Consider the following 20,035-nt stretch of genomic DNA (forward strand, 5'->3'; position numbering starts at 1 on the left):
AATCACTCCTGTTCATAATAACCCGATAACGCGGCAGGAGGAGGAGGAGGAGGAGCAGGAGGAGGAGGAGGAGGAGGAGGAGGAGGAGGAGGAGGAGGACGGGGGAGGACGGGGCAGGAAGCGGCGTGGGCAGTCTCCGTGTGTCACCGCCTGCGTCAGACACAGACACGGGCGGCGCAGGAGGGACTTTTCCACTGACGATAGAGGCTGCGCTTCTCGGCAGACCCGCTACAGACGAGGGACGCGCTTCAGCCGGCCCGGAGCTCCTGCGCGCCGCACACACACACAGAGACACACAGGGACAGGGAGACAGGGACACAGGGACACAGGGACTCAGACAATAGCGGACGAGTCGTGGATGCGGCCGGGGGGACAAAAACACGCGCTGCAGCCGCTCGATCGTGGATTAGGAGCCCCCCCGTTTTGCGCCCGTCGGACAAGAGTCGGTGACTAAATGGTGAACGGAGACTTCGTTTGGTGGTGAGTACTACAAACACAACCGGGGAGAGAGTTCTTCTGTGTAATGCTGGAGCTTATGAGCAAAGAGTTTGTTTGGGGACATTTAAACGCGCCGGTTGCGTTGGTTTATTGCGTGGGGCATTTAACACTTTACTTTCAGGGGAGAGAGATTCCTGATCACGCGTTTGATTGATTGATCGGTTTCGTGGTTGTCCGTGGGCAATGTGTGTGTGTGTGTGTGTGTGTGTGTGTGTGTGTGTGTGTGTGTGTGTGTGTGTGTGTGTGTGGCGTGTTTTGGGGGGTGAACTTTCTTTCCTCTGAGATTCTAAATGAAAAGTGTTGGTGTCTTTGTGCTGCCGGTGGAGGAGCTCCGTGTGTGGAGTTGTTCACCTCCGCGGAGCTGGTGCGCCTCTTGTAACTCGAGCGACTCCTGAAGGCACTACATCTGAGTACATCTGAGCACAGCTGAGGGCACGAGCTGTCACCGCAATTAGCATTAATCACGAGGAATGATCGGGTCAACGGAGGGACACCTGAGCGCGTGCCGCCGCCGCGAGTTTTACGCCTGATTTATTGTTTACTTGGCGCTCGTGGGGATTTCGCCCGGTGCTTCTGTGAGTTAAAGTGGATTGTTCATTGTCTTGTCTCTCTATCATCTGTTGATCGTGCCCCGTGTGTCCGGTGCCACGCGTGATCACAGAAGTTGCGTCGATAGTGAGCAGAGGCTGTCACTTGTGCGTGTGGCTCGTGCGTGTGGCTCGTGCGTGTCACTTGTGCGCTCCTGTCTGCTGCAGGTGTATTACACAAGCTCAATGAAAGCGTCTCTAGCGCGACCTCATCCGGATCATTTCTGGAACTATGTTTTGTGGAATGAGGCTACAGAGCTGATCCTTTGTTCACGCGCGCGGCTCTTCCAGCTGCAGCCGGTGCACTTCTCAGAAGATGCGCGCGCCTCCGGGCTGCTAATGGGCTTCTCTTTAAGGGGGGATTATTTACAGATTTTTGGGATCAAGTGCAAGATTGTACATTTCTTATCCCGGACTGTCACTACGAGTCCTGACGTACCTTTTGGAACGGAGGCGAATAGAGAGTGGTGTAAATGCCCTTTGAGTCTTTTAGAGCCTGTCACGTGTTTTTGTCCAGAGCTAACCTTGTGGTGCCTTCAGCTGTCACAAGAGGGATCCATAATCTGGATGGCCGCTTCCTGCTCTCTTTCTTTCTCTCTCTCATATGCTCTTTTTCTATCTCACATGTTCTTTCTCTCTCATATGCTCTTTCTCTATCTCACATGTTCTCTCTCTCTCTCATATGCTCTTTCTCTATCTCACATGTTCTTTCTCTCTTATATGCTCTTTCTCTATCTCACATGTTCTTTCTCTCTCATATGCTCTTTCTCTATCTCACATGTTCTTTCTCTCTTATATGCTCTTTCTCTATCTCACATGTTCTTTCTCTCTCATATGCTCTTTCTCTATCTCACATGTTCTCTCTCTCTCTCATATGCTCTTTCTCTATCTCACATGTTCTTTCTCTCTCTCATATGCTCTTTCTCTATCTCACATGTTCTTTCTCTCTCTCATATGCTCTTTCTCTATCTCACATGTTCTTTCTCTCTCATATGCTCTTTCTCTATCTCACATGTTCTTTCTCTCTCTCATATGCTCTTTCTCTATCTCACATGTTCTTTCTCTCTCTCATATGCTCTTTCTCTATCTCACATGTTCTCTCTCTCTCTCATATGCTCTTTCTCTATCTCACATGTTCTTTCTCTCTCATATGCTCTTTCTCTATCTCACATGCACTCTTTTCTCTCTTTCTTTCTCTCATGTGCTCTCTCTCTTTCTCCCTCACATGTTTTCTCTCTCTCCTGCTCTTTCTCTCTCATATGCTCTTTCTCTATCTCACATGTTCTTTCTCTCTCTCATATGCTCTTTCTCTATCTCACATGTTCTCTCTCTCTCTCATATGCTCTTTCTCTATCTCACATGTTCTTTCTCTCTCATATGCTCTTTCTCTATCTCACATGCACTCTTTTCTCTCTTTCTTTCTCTCATGTGCTCTCTCTCTTTCTCCCTCACATGTTTTCTCTCTCTCCTGCTCTTTCTCTCTCATGTGCTCTCTCTCTCTCTCTACCCCCTCTCTCTCTCTCTTGTCTCTCCCTCTTTTCCCTCTCTTTTCCTAAGCTCCTACTCTCTCGCTCTCTCTAGTCTGTGCTCTCTTCCCTTTTTTTTTCTTTCTCTCTCATGTGCTCTCTCTCTCCCTCCTCCTGCTCTCGTCTCTCCCTCTTCCCTCTCTTTCTCTATGCTCCTTCTCTCTCGCTCTTTGTCTGTGCACTCTTCCTTTTTTCTCTCTTCCTCCCTCTCTGTGTCACTCTCTCACACACACATTCTCAAACATGAGTTCGTGTGTCCTCAGCTGGGGCGACCGGATGGGTTCAAGCGAGGTGCTCCCTTATATTTCAGTCACGCAAAAACGGATGGCCCCATCACTTTCGTGCTGGAGGGAAGTAAAGTCCACACAGGCTCGTTTGGAGAGCTATACCACCATCTGTTTTGTCCTCTCCCAGAATGCTGTGCAGCAAGTCTCCCAGACTGGAGCATGACCCTTGAACTTGCTGCAACCTACGCCCTTCCTCCACCGTGGACAGGAGTGCATTTGTGGCTGCAGGAATGAAATTCAAGCCTTAAGATGTTATTCTACAGTCTGTACAAAGATGAACCGACAGCAGTGAGAAAGAGTCTTGATGTCTTAATATGCACATCAGCGTCTATGGACCATTGAGGTTTGTTGTGCATAGTGAGTGACAGCAGAGGGCATCTGGGGTGCTCTCCAGCTAATACTTTGTCAGGTGTGGCTTGGAGAGGCAGCCTTTGCTTGCTTTGGGCAGCCTAATGGGACTAGGACTTTCCAGTGGTTAGCAGCAGAAAACACATCTGGGTTAGATAGAGCCTGTGTTCTTCTCCCACTATTCCAGCCTCGGAGCCGCTGCCAAGAAAAAAATTCCTGCGGCCTGGAGACATGACATTATTTATTTGTTTTGTACGATCATCCTGCTCCTTCCCACTACCTCTGCTTTTTGAAATCAGGAACAGAATGTTTTTGTGGCACAGTGGCAGCGAGCTCCAGTGGTGAGAACAACAGGCAGACACACACAGAGGCACTGGCAGCGTTAGACCAGCAGGTGGAGCTCTACAGGGAACAGCTGACTCCACATTACTCCTCAGCTGGACTTAGGCCCCCTTTGCCCTCTCCCTGATCCGTGACGTTGTGTGGAGGAGATACTTTTGATACCTTTTGGGACTCCGGTGGAGCAGGTCACGCGCACGCTCACTCAGACACGCTTGTGCTCGATCTCAGGAACTCCCAAGCTCGTCATTATCACATTTTATGGGCACTAGACTCCAGTGGCTCTGAGCGTAGGACTTTGTCACCGTGCCATGTAAATGCTCCCAGCCGGCCGAGATTAGTGCAACTTGTGGTTCCCTCGCACGCCCGTTATCAGACGCAAGGGGGGGGGGGGGGGGGGGCTAGACGGAGAGGGCCAAGGGACAAAGTGTAAGTGGTGACTTGGCAGGTCAGAGTGTGGAGCGGTCAGAAGCACTTTGAACTCGCTCTGCCAATCTACATTATGTTAAAGTGAAGTGGCATTTTCACCAGTGTAAAAGCATCAGGTCATGTGGGTTTTATATAGAAAGATCTTGCATTATTCACTTACTCACAAACAACATTCATACTTAAGATGTTGCTATGTCCTTTTTATAACACTTTTGGTCAACTATTTTTAAACCACTTAAAGCTGACACGCCAACTTTGGCAACTTGTCACCTAAGAAGTATAACATGTGTCTATGAATTTGCATAATCCATAGAAGCAAATCTGTCTAGTATCAAAGAACGTGGCTCGCATTACCACTAAACCAAAAGTAATACAAATGGCGCTTCTTGGACTAAATGTGCAGTCAATGATGAGACTTTCCAAACTACAATAAGACTTTATTATAGTTTGAAGCGGTTGCCTCGCTACTTTTGGACGACACTCAATCTGATGGTTTAATGAGGACTTGAAGAGCTGTCTGTGATCAAATACAAATTAATCGAGACAGTGCAGTCACATTAGCGGCCAGTAGCCGCGCGTATCAACTTAATCTGATTCCAATGACATAGTTGCACATCTGACTTGATCCGAGCGGTACTTGTGGTGACAAATCTCCTCGTCAGCGATCCGTCTCCCCCGACTCAGTGACAACTGGCTGGGGAGCACCTCTGTGGATGTGTCCTTTTATCAACCCGCCTGTGTGCGCTTGACGGAATGACAGTGATGCATAATTTAGTGTGCGTTAAAAACATGCCGTGCCTCTCCGACCGGGCTGTCTGCACCCATCCTCCGTGCTGTGCTTCTGTTCTTCTACTCCCACTTTCATCTCCTTGTCCTTCTCCACCCTTTTGTAAATGAGTAATTGTTGAATTGTCTCCGTTCTCCTCGGCCCTTGTTGCTCCGTGCTGCTGCTGCTGCTTCTCCCCGGGCCCCTGTTCTGTGGGGAGGCAGCGACTGAGCACCTCCAGATTGACTACAAGCCGTCCCCATGCCAGGATTAACCTCTCGCCATTATTTCTGCCCGTTGAACAGGATTAACAAATCAATGTGTCAGGTAGACTGCAGTCAGGAGACAATGACCCACTTCTGACACCGCTGCCACCCCCTTCTCTACCCACTGTCCTCTTCCCCCCATTCTCCCTCACTGCAGCTTTTAATTAAAAATACTTTGCTTAGCTGGCTCTATGTATGTACTCCCCGAGGAAGGCTCACCGCTTTGTTTTCAGTTTTACGCTGAATTAAAGGCTGGGGGGGGGGGGATGCATTCTGCTACATGCCACTGCGCTTTAAAACACACATGTTTGCAATACAACAGATGCCGCGCCTGGACCAGGTGTTCCTCAAAAGGCACAACAAGATAATCCGGATGTGTAAAAAGCAATTTGGAGATTATTTGCTGCTCCAGTGACTGCGGAATCTGCTTTGGCTCGATGTAAGGTGGAGGATGCTGGTCTAGCTCTACGCTTGTTGCTATGATGCTGCTTGACCTATTGCAAGGTGATTCATTCATCATACAGTATCTCCACCGGGGGGGACAACAATATCTGAGTGCAGCAGGAACAAGGAACAATAACCTCCTGTATGCTGCCCCTGCCCTTGAATCTTTATCCTTGTCAGTTAGAGAACTTGTTTCTTTGCATAATTGCCCTCTCTTGCATGTAGGAAATGACCCTATCCCACGTCCCCCTGCCCCTCTCGTCCCTCTCTAACTTCTCCTGACTTTGCATAACCTGCTGATAAGACAAAAGCTTGCATATAAATCTTGTAAGTTCCTCGGCCTCCTTCAGTTTGTGTTTGGGTGTCTGTGCTGTGTTTTTACTCCTAACAAGTTCATTTTAGTCAGTACCAAAGCGCTCTCTAATTAGCCAGCCTTAAAAGGGAGAATACAAGATTGTTTCAACTGTTAGCGGCTGCCTTATCATTTCATAGGTGTCGACCAAGCAAATATTTGGACAAACACCGCTAAAAATACTCTGGGAAATATAGCACGCGATGCCCACGCCGCTGCAGCTGCAAGTGATTTTGGAGGCGAATGTGCCGGGCGTAAACAGTCTGATGGTGAAATGATCTCTTTATGGGCAAAGTAAAAGCTGCACTACACATCATTGTAGGGAGTGTCTGAGCTGGACCCGGGCCCAGTAATGCCGTCCATCCTCTCTTTCTCAGACCACCACCTTCTCAAAGGAAAACGCTGTCTGCTTTCTGTTAACGTATTGACAACTTCTCTTTCTCTGCAGTGTTTTGTGCTTTTATTTCCTGAAACACGCCCGTTTGATTGGTTTTGGGGGAATAATTCATGGGCCATAACCAGGTTTAAAGATATGAGCTGGGCTTTAAATGGTGATTGTCTCCTTTCTTCCTGTCTCCTTGTGTCTGCCGCTCAAAGGATTGATTGTTCATATCGCTGAAGCAGCAGCAGCCGGCTCTCGTGGGAGCTCTGGCAGAATGTGTGTACAGAGGCTGCATAGGAAAGCATCTCAGCTATGCACAGCTCTTGAACATATATTTACTACCGGGGTGTTAAAAGGGACACGCACTACGCTAATGGTGCTATAGGTTGAAGCTGGTGTGTTTTCTAATCAATGCCTTTGCTGAGCTGATGGGATTCGCAGAAGGGCGGGTCCGGTAATTGTTGACTTATGCGAATAGGGGTTGATTGATTGCTTCCTGTGCCGTGGTTAGCCGCCTCTGAGTGCAGATGGATGTATGATGCTGGATGTAAATGACTTTTGGTATAAAACGAGGAACGTTGGATTTTGCACATTTTTAACTTATTGACCTTATTCCGCTCCGCCCACTTTTTCCTTTTTTGGCCACGGATCAGCACTTCCGTTTGCACTGGCACTTTTGGTCCAGCAGGAACTCTATTGGTTTAAATGATGAATGTAGAGAAACGTCTCGCAGCTAAAATATGATATAAAGTAGATTGATTTGTGTAAAATGTCCAATGTTGCACCACGTGCACCAACAAGTCAACACTGCACTGATTCCCTGGGCGGCTCGAAAACGGCTTTTTAGTCTGTGTAGAACTTATTAATACAACCAGAAGAAGGATTACGTCGTAGGGCGGCGCTTCCGGAATAAAGTTCTGTCAATGGAATTGTTAAAATAATCCTTTAATATCCACACAAGGGGAGATTTCGTTGTTACAACGCAGTAGAGCAGGAGGAAAGGACAGATTCTAGGAAGTTTAAAAAAAAAACACACTCTTAATAGAACTCTTGGGAAATAAAATAAAATGGATAAATAAAAAATAAAAAGATGAAGATAAAAATAAGAATAATAAAATAATGATAATAGAATAAAATAAAGTAAAAATAGCTAGCACAAGACTAGGTAATACTATTAGCAGGTAAGTACACCGGATAAAAACAAAATGGAAAATTCTTATTTACAGGTATTGCACATTCAGTAAATCAATGGACGTAGCAATACTTGCGTGGCCATATTCTCAGTGTTGTACCTGAACGCGTTCATTGAACTAAAGTTCATGAACGCGTTCATAATTTTGGTGAACGTGAACTGAACGAACGGTATTACTGCTGACGAACGAAACTGTGAACGCGTTCATTCTGGTGTCTGTGAACGGCAAAATTCGTTCTTTTTATTATCGTTCAAGTGTCAGATTTCTAGAGACTTCCAGGCGAAAAACACACCGTTAAGTTGCCCAAAAAGAGCCTGTGTCTGGCAAGTGTGAGCGCTCCAGTTGTAGAGGCGATACATGAATTCTCACTTCCGGCAAATTAACGGTACATCCGGGAACTTGTATCCGCCGCCATTTTGACTGGTTGACGATTGCAACAGCTGGACAGTACGTCATTGTATACGTCATCGCGGAGACAGATTTGAAGTGTCGCACCGCACTGCGCATGCGCATCAAAACAAACCGGCATTCTCAAACACAAACAGAATTGACGCGACAGCAACGTGTGGTCACGAGAACAGCAACGATTCCCCCTGCTACGACCAGTTAGGTGAGTTTTATGATAAGGTCGGCGAGGATGGGAACAATCTAACATTTCTGTGCATACTTTGCTCAGCAAGTTTTCCCTCATGTTTTTGAGAATATACTGTGGGGCTGAAAGCCGTTACTGTTACTAGTGTGGGCTGAATGGACAGCAACACATGAGGGAAGTCTGTCCCTTTTTAATGTGAATGTAAATCCTGGTTGTGTAAGGATTAAAAATTGGATATGAAGATGAAATCTGACACATATTTTCAGCATTAAACTAATACAATAATTGTTGCCTGTGGTTGTATATGGGCTGTGGAAATAATTTGGAACAATTATTGCATAATATTGAAAAAAAAAAACTGAACTAGTTCATTTTTTGGAGCTGTGAACTTAGTTTAAAATTCAGAATTTTGAACTATGAACTGAACTAGTTCATTTTAAAGTATGAACTATGAACTGAACTAGTTCATGTAGAAAGTGAACTTTCCCAACACTGACCTTATTAATACAACCGGAAGAAGGATTACGTTGTAGGGCGGTGCTTAGACTGGCTTCCGGAATAAAGTTATTTCAATGGAATAGTTCAGTAAATCAATGGACGTAGCGATGCTTACGTGGCCATATTCTGTACAGTTGCCATGACAATGTCACTGACGATGACATCACATAGTGCCAACATTCCGCGACATCACAACAGTCCGAGAGGTAGGAAAAATCGAAGAAGCCATAAAACAACAACAACAAAGTCTATAGAAGTATGAAGTCTGAAAAATAAAGTCTGAAAAATAAAGTCTGAAAAATAAAGTCTGACAAATAAAGTCAGACAAATAAAGTCTAAAGTCGATGGCGGTAAATGCACCTTTTTTATTTGGCTGTCAACCGCCATTAAAAGCAACACAACAACAACAACGCAACTTTGACGAGGGATAAAACAACAAAAAACTTTTTGGACAAGGAAATTTGGACTAGCGATGTGACCTCTGAAACTGGCCAAAAATGGGGGAAAACCAAGAAGAAAACACAAGATCTAACAATGACTGTGTATTAAAGCCCAGCGCTTTGAAGCCTCGTGCTTTATTACGCAGTCACTCAATAACACCAAAGAAGAAGAAGATATTAGAGCATGCTAGTTTAACTGTTGTTACATATTTAAGCGAGTCCTTTACCAGCGCTGCGTCAAATCTGAACAAGCTTCTTGTGAGTGATAAACTATTAATTCTAAAAACATTTGTCCAGTTGACCTTTTGACATAAACCTTACCTGGACTACTGAATGATTACACAGACATGATTTTACGTGTAGCAGAAATATCATTGAGCTCACAAACTAACCTTTAATGAGGACTAAAATTTGTAAGAGGTCATATTTGATAAGGATCTGATGTGGGGAAAAGGTTCTGGAGGTCTAACGAGGGCTATAATTTTATTTGCTAATATAATACATTTTGAGCAAAAGATTTGCTGCCCCAATTATTCTGAACAAATGAATGTTTAGTTTAATTGCATGTAATTACGCACATTTCATTTGCCAATTGTCCCTTTGTCACGCAGATTCGCTACACCGTCGCCATGAGTGGGCTTCTCAAGAGGAAGTTCGAGGAGGTGGACGAAGACCCGTGCTACTCGTCTGCGTCGCCCTCCTCTCTCTCCTCCGCCTACTCGGCCTGGGACTCGGAGGGGGAGAGCTGCTACTCAGACACCCTGGATTCCACTCCCAGCAACCCCAGCTCCCCAGCAACCCATTTCAACAGTAAGTCCACCACCCCCCCACCTTCCTGCATCCACAATTGATCACACACAGGGCCTTTTAGCGGGCTTCACCCTCATCACCCCTGTCTTTACTGCTCCGCGGAGGCTTCGATAACAAACTTATAATGAATATGGGAGAGAGATTAAGGAATTTAGGAAGCTGGCAGCTCATCAAGTACTTCACAGAAATGATTTCAGACTACTGCAATGAATACCCCCTTTGATGTCATGCCCCAAAGCTGCTAAGTGGCTAATTGTATTATACAACAGCTGCTCACCTAGCCTCTTGGTTCCTTACTTCCTTCTCAGGCAAACTTCCTATTTCCCAATATCCGGCCGCATTGACTTCCAGTTTGTGTTTCTGTTGGTCTGTAGGGGACAGTCAGGTGAAAGGGTCTGATCATAAGGGAGTAGGGTAAACACTGTGCTGAGTCTTCCAGGACGGCGGGGCTCTCAGCCAGAGGGAGAGGAAGTGTGGCACTGGGCCAAAGCTGGGAACACAACAGCGCCTTGTTTGGAGCCCGGGCTCGCACCCAACACAGGTGCCGAATGAGGCTGAGTAGGACAATCAAGAAAAGGAGGCGTCTCTGATTTTGTGCGCCATTATAATCCGCTGCTTGTGTTGGACAGAGAGCGCTTTGGCATTGTTCGGTAAAGAGGAAAAACAGCCAGTAAATCCTTTCTTATCCCATTTGGAAGCAGCCAGGCAGGTATCATTTGTCTCCTGCGCCTGTCATTAGCCTCACTGGATTTGATTGATGTTTGCTGAAGGTGGCAGTTTGTGAAGTATTAGATTTAGTGCAGACAGGAAAACACAGGCAGGCTTTTGTGTCAGGCTCTCTGCTGTATTAAAACTAAAAGCATGTTGAAATTAATTCAGAAAGGAGACCATTTTGTGTGTGTCTAAACTGATCAAATTAGGAAACACGAATGATAAATGCAATGTCCAACACACGCTAGAGATTAGGCATTATTTCTGTTTTCATAAAAGCCTTGTGGCAAATTAGGTACAGGGAAAAAACGGGCTCATCCGCCGGGGCTAAAGTGCTGATGAATATTCTCGTGCTTGGAAATAGAATTTATATTAAAGTGAGTATTTGCAGGGCTGGTTTCTGCACACGTTCTCTTGTATTCCCACATGCTTTTATTGTGCACTTCTGGGTACAGTGAGATGGATTATTACAGTGAGCTGAATGATTTTTACCAGATAATAGACTTTTTGACTTCCTCGTTGGGACTTTAGAGGGGATTTTCTGCAGCCGTGAGACCAGCGTGGGCACTTTCTCATCCCTGTCCTGGGACACCCCTGCCCTCAGCCTTTCCGTAAGCTCTGACAGTTTACACACTAGTTTGTGATCCTGACAGCTCTACTTCCTTCTCTGGGCCGGCCACTCAGGGGAAATTCCTGGGCTGGGTGCTTTGTGCTGCACAGTAGGCCCAGTAACGAGCTGAAAAGGCTCCTAGGTTGGGTTTCATTTTACAGGATGTAAGTGTGTTGTACTTCTGGTAGCAGTGGTTTTAATTGGGTACATGATAAGGTTTGGACCAGGACTAGGGCAATGAATCAGAGGGGTGTCCATTTACAGTCCGCTCAGCAGGCTTGAACATACCAGACAGAGCACAGCTCACTAGTGGTGCAACAGAAGAACTGCAACTTTCAAGTTTTTGTAAACTGTACCACAACTAATGTGCGCTCTTTCCTCTCCAGCAACATCCATCCTAAAGAAAACAAAGAGAGTGCGACGAGCCAATGTGACCTTTGACCAGGTCACAGTCTTCTTCTTCCCTCGATGCCAAGGCTTCACCAGCGTTCCCAGCCGAGGAGGATGCACTCTGGGAATGACTCCTCGGCACAGTGCACACCGCACGTACACGCTGGCCGAGTTTGCTGTGGAGCAGAAGCTGCTGCGGCGCGAGAAACTTCTCAACAGGCTCAAAGAGGAGAAACTAGAGGTTCTCAAGCAAAAAGTGAGCTATAACCCAATAATTAAAATGTGACATTTATTCAAACACTAAAGTATAATCAATAACAACATGTTTTTGCTCCTTCTAGCTCACTAAAAATGGGACTCAGGAGAGTGAGGAAGCAGAGATGCTAACTGTGGACGATATCCCTGAGCAGGATCTTGACCTGAATGGTGTCAACCTGGAGGAGGGCTCCTTTCTGCAGCCATACACATCCAGACTGCGCTATGCTCTACTTAAAGCAGCTGGAGTAAAGAAGATTGAGAAGGAGGAGAAGAGGCAGCTGCACGAGCTCCGACTCTCCAGGGAAAACTGTGGCTGTGACTGTCAAGGCTTCTGTGAACCAGAGACCTGTGGCTGCAGCTTGGCAGGCATCAAATGTCAGGTGAGGATCCAGGGGGTAATAATGCTTAATGTGTGGAGTGTTACAGTGGGGATATGTGCTGTGTACATGGCATTCAAAACAACCCGACTAAACAACTTGATGTATTTTTAGATGGACCATTCCTCCTTCCCTTGTGGCTGTACTAAAGATGGCTGTGGAAACACAGAGGGGCGCATTGAGTTCAACTCCACCAGGGTCCAGACGCACTACATCCACACAATCATGAAACTGGAGCTGGAAAAGAGGCTGGAGGAGCAGTCCAGCTCCGACGAGGAGAGCAGGCGGCCTCAGTTGACCTCGCTACACAGCAACCCGCCCAGCCTCACACGCAAACCCCTGGCAACTTTATCCATGGCCCCCTCGTTCACGTTTGGGTCGGAGCTGTCCGCGGTGGAGGAGAACAGCTGTAGCAGTGACATGACAGACTTATCAGACGCATCAGGGCAGAGCGAGTACTCTGAGGCGGGGGAGCAGCAGTGTGAACGTTGCTCACAAATGGACACAGATGAGAGGGGCTTGAGTCGAGTCCCGAGTCTCAGTGACACACAGACCTGCTCCAAATGCAAGAGCACAGAGCGAGTGCAGGAGCAGCAGCCCTCCACTGAGGCCTTTGGTAGCTTTAGCATAGCAGACTTTGCAGACGAAAATGACAACATAGACTCTGCTTTGTTGGACTCTGAACAGACTGACAATCGAGCTACAGCCATTTCAGAACTCATAGATGAGAACGCCAACCAGGGAAACGCTCTGTTCCACAACGGCATCATCCCCCGCACCCCCTCGCCCACCGTGGACCGCTCGGCCAGCTACAACATGGACCTGAGCCTGTCCTCCGAGTCTGACCTGGAGTTCTTTGACGGCTTCCCTTGTCTTGGGCCCAGCTCGCTCTACAACTCTCTGAAGGAGTACGAACACATGGACAACTTTTTTCACTTCCAGCTGCCTAGTTACCCCAGCCTCCCAGCGCCCTCTGACCCCGGGACATGCCTCCTCGAGTCGCTCATTGGCCTTTCCGAGTCCGTCCCTGAGCCCCCTGCCACTTTTACAGACAATCAGCTGTTGGAGGAAGCCATGACGTTGTCTGTGATGGAATCTGTGAAAGTTTAAATAAAACAAGCAAGAAAAAATAACTTTTGTAGGGGATGAACTATACATGCACATAGTAGGATTACTGATGTCTAAGAAGTGGTTTGTGGAGGAAGCTGTGATTCCCTTTTGCCTAAAAATGTTCAAATTGCCTCCAAATGTTAGCAAAGCGTGTGGGAGTATTGCTGTGTGAGATGGCAGCTAGTGGTAAAAATGTATAATTTGACATGGTCCTTGAAAACCAATGATGGCTAACAATTCCTAAGAAAGCTCTTTAAACCAAACTATATGCTACAAGAGTCGACCTTTATAGCGGGGCCATGACAGTAATCGGACACAGCTGAATGTGCACCTCAGGGATATTTTTCTAGCTTTCTAGCTTTTGGAGGCAATGTACGGTGAGCATTGGCTGTGTTCAAATGGGCCGTTCTCCTCACACTGTCCAAATCATAGGTTTTGTATGGTACAGAAGTCCCTCAGAAAGCTCCTCAATCAGCACTTTATCTGTGAACAGACTTATGTATCAATAGGCATTGTTTTGGTCGCATGAGGTGGATTCAGCAGTTCACCGCTAAATGATTTGTGAGCTGGGTAACTAGAAATAACACTCATACCATAGAAGCTGTAGCTGTTTTGTCTTTAATACCCTTGAATTAAATTATTTTCTTTATGATTTAATTTTTATTTATTTCAGCTAAAGCCTACTTTCATTCACCAAGCACTGTGGTTTAATATTCACCTCTAAGTGCAATCCTTCTTTCCTTTTCCGCAGTACATCAATGCATTGTTATGGGAAATGGGACCACAAGTCCATCAAAGTATTTAATATCTATTCTCGTATTCATTTAACATTTTTATAACTTATTATTTCATTATTTCAGTAGTTATTTAATTTATACCTTTGGGCAATAAGATAGGCTGTAGTGAAGTTTACTGGACGTGCCTGTATCAGGGAGCCACGCCTGCCACGGGCCTGTGCACAGGGCTTCCACTCAAGCTTTGGGACTGAAAACTGTGGAATCTCCCTAATCACAAACAAAAGTTTGGGTCTGTTGTTAAATGGCTGCCTATATTGTAACCATAGAAAAGACACTAATATTTTGTAACTAATTTTATGTAGATTGACAAAAAATCTAAACACTGACAAATGTAATATTTTATTAAGAGACTAATGAATCATTTTCAATTTGGGACAACCTTTGTAATATATGAATTATAGAGACATTTATGTATGAAGGTTATAGGTCTAGCTTTCTGAAGTATTTTCATAGGCAGACTTGGATATGTTAAAATGCCATTAAAAATGAATCATTTGCAAAGATCAGTTTGATTGTATTCTGAAGTTTTGGAAGTCTGTGACTTGGGTTACAATGTTATAAATTAAAAGTTTTTTGTGGGTAAAAATTGCATATATTATACAATTTTTATCATATACAAAAGCTTGACCATGAAAGCGTTGCCTGATTCTTGAGAGGGCGTGAAGTGTTGAGTAGATGTACATATCTCACTTACAGCTGTTCTACAGCCGGTGGACCCTTTAGACTTATGCATGCAGGTCCTGTTTCTTCAAACTTGTTCTGATTCATTGTATAATTTGAAAAGTGCAGCGTGCACAATGGAAATGTATTATTCGCTTTTTTTTGCCTTTTTGATTACTTTTTAAATCCTTGTGTTTTGCCATAAAATGGGCACAGACTTTTGCAACAATTCATTTATCTTGTACAAAACATAATTTAACATGAAGAACATGGCAACAGTGAGTGTTATCAATGTAATGTATTACAGTTCAGCTGTTTCATTTTCAAACAATGTGTCTTATTTTGATGCCTTTTGTGTTGTACATATTTCTGCTTGAATGGTTCTGCAGAGCAAACAAAGCTGCTTTATTTTTTACATATTCACACATTAACCTGCTGTTCAAAGCAATTTCTTTCATTTAAGCCATTTTGACAGCCTGTCCCTCCAAATAAAAAAAGTTTTTTGTAAAAATACTTGTTGGTTTGTCCATATTTGCACAGACTTTGGAATATAGTATGTCTGTGTAGAAATATTGCCCTTATGTACTGCACATGTAGCCTGGTAATGGTCCTCAGGTCAACATGATTAAAAGTAAAAGCTTGTGGAGAGCAAAAAGTCACACTTTGCCTCTTGAGGCCTGATGACTACAATAAAGAACAGTAAAGAAGTTTGCATTGTAGGTATTTGTCATGTTTTAAAGTTGTCAGGTCAGTTCAGGGTCAAAGTTCATGACAGGAATTGCTCCACGTCTGTGGCGTTCACCTTGTGACCCTCAAAGCAAATCATCTGAACTGACAGCAACCAAACTACCTTAACCTACTTTTGTCAGAAATGAGCTTCAGGATAACTTACTTTGCTTTTTTATTTGACAGTTTTTAAAGGACACTGACGCCATCTGGTGACTGAAATTAGAACTACATTATATATAGTGTACGCCGATGCAAAGAGAGTATAATTCACATAATATTATGCAGCAGTGCTTTTAGAAATGACCCAAACCACATTCAACTAGTTTATTCTACATTCTTTTACATTCTCTAGTTTCTAGAGCTGTGGTGCATAAGAAAGACTCGTAAAAAGCTGATTTAAAGTTTTATTGATGGGTTCAAAATGATTGACTTAACTACGCTTCACCTGAAATACAAAATAAAATGTTAAAAACAAGACACATTTGCATGTTTAATGTGTGATTTTGGCACATACCGCGTCTATCCAGTCAATGAAAGAAGACACTCTGGTGAAGACCGTGGGCTTTCTCAGCTGGTTGCACATGCCGGCTGGACCATAGCTGACCACACCGTGGACCCTCCAGGTCCCGCCAGTGAAACAGCTCAGGGGCCCCCCAGAGTCACCCTGGGACACAGCGGGACGGGCAGAACAATCAACAGTGATGGAAGTGTAACAGAAGTAACAAAGTACTAAGGTATCTGTACTTTATGTATGTTTTATGAATAACACTTATGGGACAGTTCACACCCACCTGACATCCTGAAATGATCCCGTCTCCTCCTGCACACACCATGTTCTCCAGAGCAATGCTGCCCCACCAGTCCGGCTGGGAGCACACAGAGTGCTGCACCACGCGGATGGGCGCCTCCTGCAGGATGGCAGGGACACTGCCATAAACTGAAAACATCCATTATTTAAACATATGATACAGCTCCATAATTTGCATGGTTTTGAACTGATCGACTCACAGTCTATGAGACCCCAGCCAGTGACAAAACACTCAGTGTCATGAGGCAATGTCTCTCCGGGAGAAGCCAGGTTGGCAATAGCAACATAACCATTGTCGTACACCGGTTGAGCCAGTCTCAAAATAGCAATGTCGTTTCTATAATGACACAAAAACGTGTCATTTTTATTACAAACAGATGTGGTTAGTACCAAATTACACTTACTTGAGAAACTTTTTAAAATAAATTTTACTTTTTATTTTGATTATTGTTGAGTAATATGTATGAAGTAACTGTTGTTACTTGAGTACACTGATGGAAAAGTGTTTTACTTAAGTAAAGGAGCAGCTAATGGGGCAAAAAAGGTAAAGGTAAATGTTAAAGGTGTCACTTAACAAAAGTTACCAGTACTAAGTTACCATTTCAAAATATACTTTTAATGTATTTCACACGATTTTAGAACTATTAAAGTGTCAAATATAGTGAGCTTCATAAAGAATTGAGTTGATTTTAAAGAACTGAATTAATATTGTTTTGTTTCCTCAAAACCTCTGGGCAGGATGTGACCATGAAAAAAATAAAATTACTTGGCCATTTCAGGTGGTTTCAAACCTTAAAGAACAATTAAAGCCCATTATTGAAAAATGTCGTGGAGAAAAAAAGTATCTGATGTACCAAAGTAAAGTAAAAGTATGATGATACTGGAACAGAAGTGACTTAGTTCTTCTCATTTTTGTGGTTTGTCTTTTGAAAATTCCAAATTTTGTGCTTCTGAGTTTGTCCTTATGATTAAATTAACTTAAAATGATAAACCAGATGTTATGTCCACAGTTTATCTTTAAGTTACCCTTACTTGAGAAGTAGTTTCCCCAAAAAAGTTTCCCTCTTACTTGAGTAATTGTTTTAAATGTAACGTCTTTTACCCAAGGCCAAGCTGTCCGTTCCAGTACGGATGCACAAAAATCCTTTCCACACTCTGAAACTGCTCACTGCCATCATACTGGTCCAGATTATACTCCCCCACCACGGTTCTGTACTGCTGAGCGTTCGAGCTGGGAAAACCACAACATGTCATCTCAACAAAGGTCATCTGTCGACATGCAACTCTTTAAGTTTTCAGAGCCAACCTGAGGATACAGTGAGCCGCTGTCATAACGTGGAACGAGTCTATGAGGCTTCCACCGCAGATGTGATAGAACGAGCCGTCGTTGTGAGAATCCATCTGCAGAGACACCTGAGGAAACAAAGGGAAGAAGAAAAGCACTGGTATAACTCCAGGTTTAAGATCTGGAGAGCAAGTGTTTGCACAAAACCCCTGCAATGGGAACAATAGATGGATATCTTTGGAATTTTCTTTTGACAACAGCAAAAAAGTCTGTCACGAGAGGAGCCAACTGTCAAAGACTGGGCCAACATAATAAAATACATTTAAAAAGCAAGAAAAACTAAAATAATAATGATACTTTTGCCACCCATCAAATAAAAATTGACCAGTTTGATTTGTATAAATGGGAGGGATATGCCAGACGACATGCCGTATTTATAGCGACACTTGTTTTATTTAATTTCGTTTGAATCTGACATATTTTGTTGTTGTTTATATTTTCTGTTGGATTCAGTAATAAAAAGCCTACCTGCCACTTCCAGTCATTTGGTTTAGCGTCATGGCCCCCGATCACCCTGTCATTGTGCACCCTGTGGTTAAAGGGAGTCTCCGCATGCACCAGCCCTGAAAAAAGACATTTATAAAAGAAAATAATGATGACTTTTTCTTTTTTTCAAATGAGTAATCATTAAAAAAGAAAGCTTAGTCACCCACACAGAATATGAAAGCCACAAGCCAAGTCATTGTGAAGATTGGAGGACAAACTTGTTCTGAACTAGTCCTTTTTATACCAGTTTATACAGAGTGTTCTGTCAACATCAGCTACACGTGGATGAAAGCCAAAGACATGCTACAAAATGAGGACATATGATAAGCCACAAATGTATTACTAATAACACTACTGTATGTAATATGATTAAATGTGTCAGGTGGAGGCGAGTGAAATGCTCACTTTTATATCTAAAAACTCTTCATTTTTTTGTAAATAGAACATATTTTAATTCGATTTTATTTTCTTGTATCAACGATGGGAAAAAGGCAGATGCTCTTACGTCCGTCCAAAGCCAACAAAGCCACATGTGTGCAGGAAAAACCTTCCCTAAACTCACATGAAACACCAGCAAATAATGATCTGTATCTGTGCGTATGAGGACAGGCAATATCACTGTGTTGTTGAGAATATTAAGGTTTTTGTCCATTTTGTCCATTGTTTTTAAAATGTAAATATTTTCAAGTTGAGTCTATAAGTTATTTTTCACATTGTGCATATGTTTGTTGTGAAATGAGTTCAGTCCTAAACGTTGGAGCGGTTTGAGTCGTCCGTTTTCTCTGTGAGGCCCTTCATCAGCTGTCAGGAGTATGTTCCAAAGTATGTTCCAAATATGTCCATCCCCTGTGTCCATGGAGGGGGTTCTGAGGCCCAAACACATTATTCCAGTTTTTCAAGTTTTTAAGGTCCCAGTTAAAAGTTGACAAAAGCTTTATACCTCTGAGGTGATCCCGTCACTCTCTGGATATTTATTGTTTTAAAGTTTTTTGATTGTGCTTTGAATTTCAGTGTCAGTTTTTTCATTTTTTGTTTTGCTCTTCGGCCGTGGCAGGTCATTTGAGAGTCTGTTTCCGGATATTTTGGTGAATTTATTTGGTAAAATGATTCAAGCTATTTGTATTTGGTCTTTTGAGGTTTAAATTACGTGATTCTGGTTGACTGGTATTTTAAAAATTGTTCTTTCTGCATGTTGTTTTTTAAGCTTCCAAGATAGTAATTTAGAGACTTTTGAACCACTTTCTTAATATCTTTGTTATGTGAAGAGTAGTTTTAAAATTATTTCTTGTGAAGCCAGGTCATTGATTTAAACTCTTATCTTTTTAATTTCCTGTAGCGTTTTAGGGTTCCTGTTTTCTGTATGTTTAGCTTACAATACAATTGTTCTGTTAATTGTTTCTTTTGTTTCTTTTTAGCTGAGGCAAAATAAATGACCTTACCCCTCAGAACTGCCTTGGCTGCATCCAATTATTCAGGTCTTAGATCCTGCTTTTGACAGCGACTTTCTCCTTCTGGTGCTGCTTGTAGCCATAAAAACTGCACACTACCAGTGATGGCTGCTGCACAATAGCAGGCCTCACTGGTAGTGTGCAGTGATGCATCCACACTAGTGTGTACTAACAGTGTAGGACCATGGGGCTCTCACAAAGCTCGTTTTTGCTGGACCCAGGGACAAAAAGTGGCTACGATGTCCATGGGGTAAGTAAATGCGGTCAGTGTGTAAGTTTGAAGCAGGTCAAGATAATAATGTCCGCACCAGGATCATGCGTAACATTGATTACACAACATCTATTATAACCCTTTTTTTTTTAAATAAAAACATGTGATTTGAAATGGAATAATGTGTCTATTGTCATGACTATCATATCAAAACCAGTGTGGAAGAGAAGACAAACAAACTTCCAAACAAAGAGTTGGAACATACAGTGAAGAAAGCAATTGTTTGAGCATCCTGCGATTTTGCAAGTTCTCCCACTTAGAAACGATGAAGAAGTCTG

The 20,035-nt window shown here is 43.6% G+C and overlaps 2 protein-coding genes across 3 annotated transcripts; one reads left to right on the forward strand and one right to left on the reverse strand.

Annotated features, from left to right (window-relative positions):
* The first annotated feature begins 370 nt into the window (after window positions 1-370).
* On the forward strand, window positions 371-15,181 carry csrnp1b (cysteine-serine-rich nuclear protein 1b). The gene is made up of 5 exons (XM_072450895.1): window positions 371-480; window positions 9,559-9,757; window positions 11,465-11,724; window positions 11,810-12,106; window positions 12,218-15,181. The coding sequence occupies exons 2-5, from the start codon at window positions 9,577-9,579 to the stop codon at window positions 13,211-13,213; spliced, it is 1,734 nt and encodes a 577-aa protein (XP_072306996.1). The 5' UTR covers window positions 371-480; window positions 9,559-9,576; the 3' UTR covers window positions 13,214-15,181.
* A 615-nt stretch (window positions 15,182-15,796) lies between these two features.
* Window positions 15,797-18,298, reverse strand: LOC140364644 (chymotrypsin-like elastase family member 1). 2 transcript variants are annotated; one of them, XM_072450899.1, is made up of 8 exons: window positions 18,202-18,298; window positions 18,021-18,115; window positions 17,514-17,620; window positions 17,310-17,438; window positions 16,408-16,544; window positions 16,191-16,336; window positions 15,914-16,063; window positions 15,797-15,844 (listed from the first exon to the last, which is right to left on the reverse strand). In XM_072450899.1, exons 1-8 carry the CDS (start codon window positions 18,233-18,235, stop codon window positions 15,830-15,832), a joined length of 813 nt encoding a protein of 270 aa, XP_072307000.1. In that variant the 5' UTR covers window positions 18,236-18,298; the 3' UTR covers window positions 15,797-15,829. The 2 variants fall into 2 exon arrangements, with proteins under 2 accessions (XP_072307000.1, XP_072306999.1); XM_072450898.1 differs by having other exon boundaries at window positions 15,797-16,063.
* Between the last annotated feature and the right edge of the window lie 1,737 nt (window positions 18,299-20,035).

The sequence above is a fragment of the Eucyclogobius newberryi genome, unplaced genomic scaffold (assembly GCF_026437365.1).
Source record: "Eucyclogobius newberryi isolate DKJ021-1_F unplaced genomic scaffold, fEucNew1.0.hap1 SCAF_18, whole genome shotgun sequence".
NCBI classification, from domain to species: Eukaryota; Metazoa; Chordata; class Actinopteri; order Gobiiformes; family Gobiidae; genus Eucyclogobius; species Eucyclogobius newberryi.

What these genes read in the sequence shown, in the direction of transcription:
- csrnp1b (XM_072450895.1), top strand. Translation starts at nt 9,577, where the DNA reads ATGAGTGGGCTTCTCAAGAGGAAGTTCGAGGAGGTGGACGAAGACCCG. An exon ending in TAGAGGTTCTCAAGCAAAAA is followed by an intron (nt 11,725 to 11,809) that starts GTGAGCTATAAC and finishes TGCTCCTTCTAG; the next exon opens with CTCACTAAAAATGGGACTCA. An exon ending in TGGCAGGCATCAAATGTCAG is followed by an intron (nt 12,107 to 12,217) that starts GTGAGGATCCAG and finishes ATGTATTTTTAG; the next exon opens with ATGGACCATTCCTCCTTCCC.
- LOC140364644 (XM_072450898.1), bottom strand. Translation starts at nt 18,235, where the DNA reads ATGACTTGGCTTGTGGCTTTCATATTCTGTGTGG. An exon ending in AACGGACAGCTTGGCCTTGG is followed by an intron (nt 16,545 to 17,309) that starts GTAAAAGACGTT and finishes GTGTCATTATAG; the next exon opens with AAACGACATTGCTATTTTGA. An exon ending in GGATCATTTCAGGATGTCAG is followed by an intron (nt 16,064 to 16,190) that starts GTGGGTGTGAAC and finishes GCTGTGTCCCAG; the next exon opens with GGTGACTCTGGGGGGCCCCT.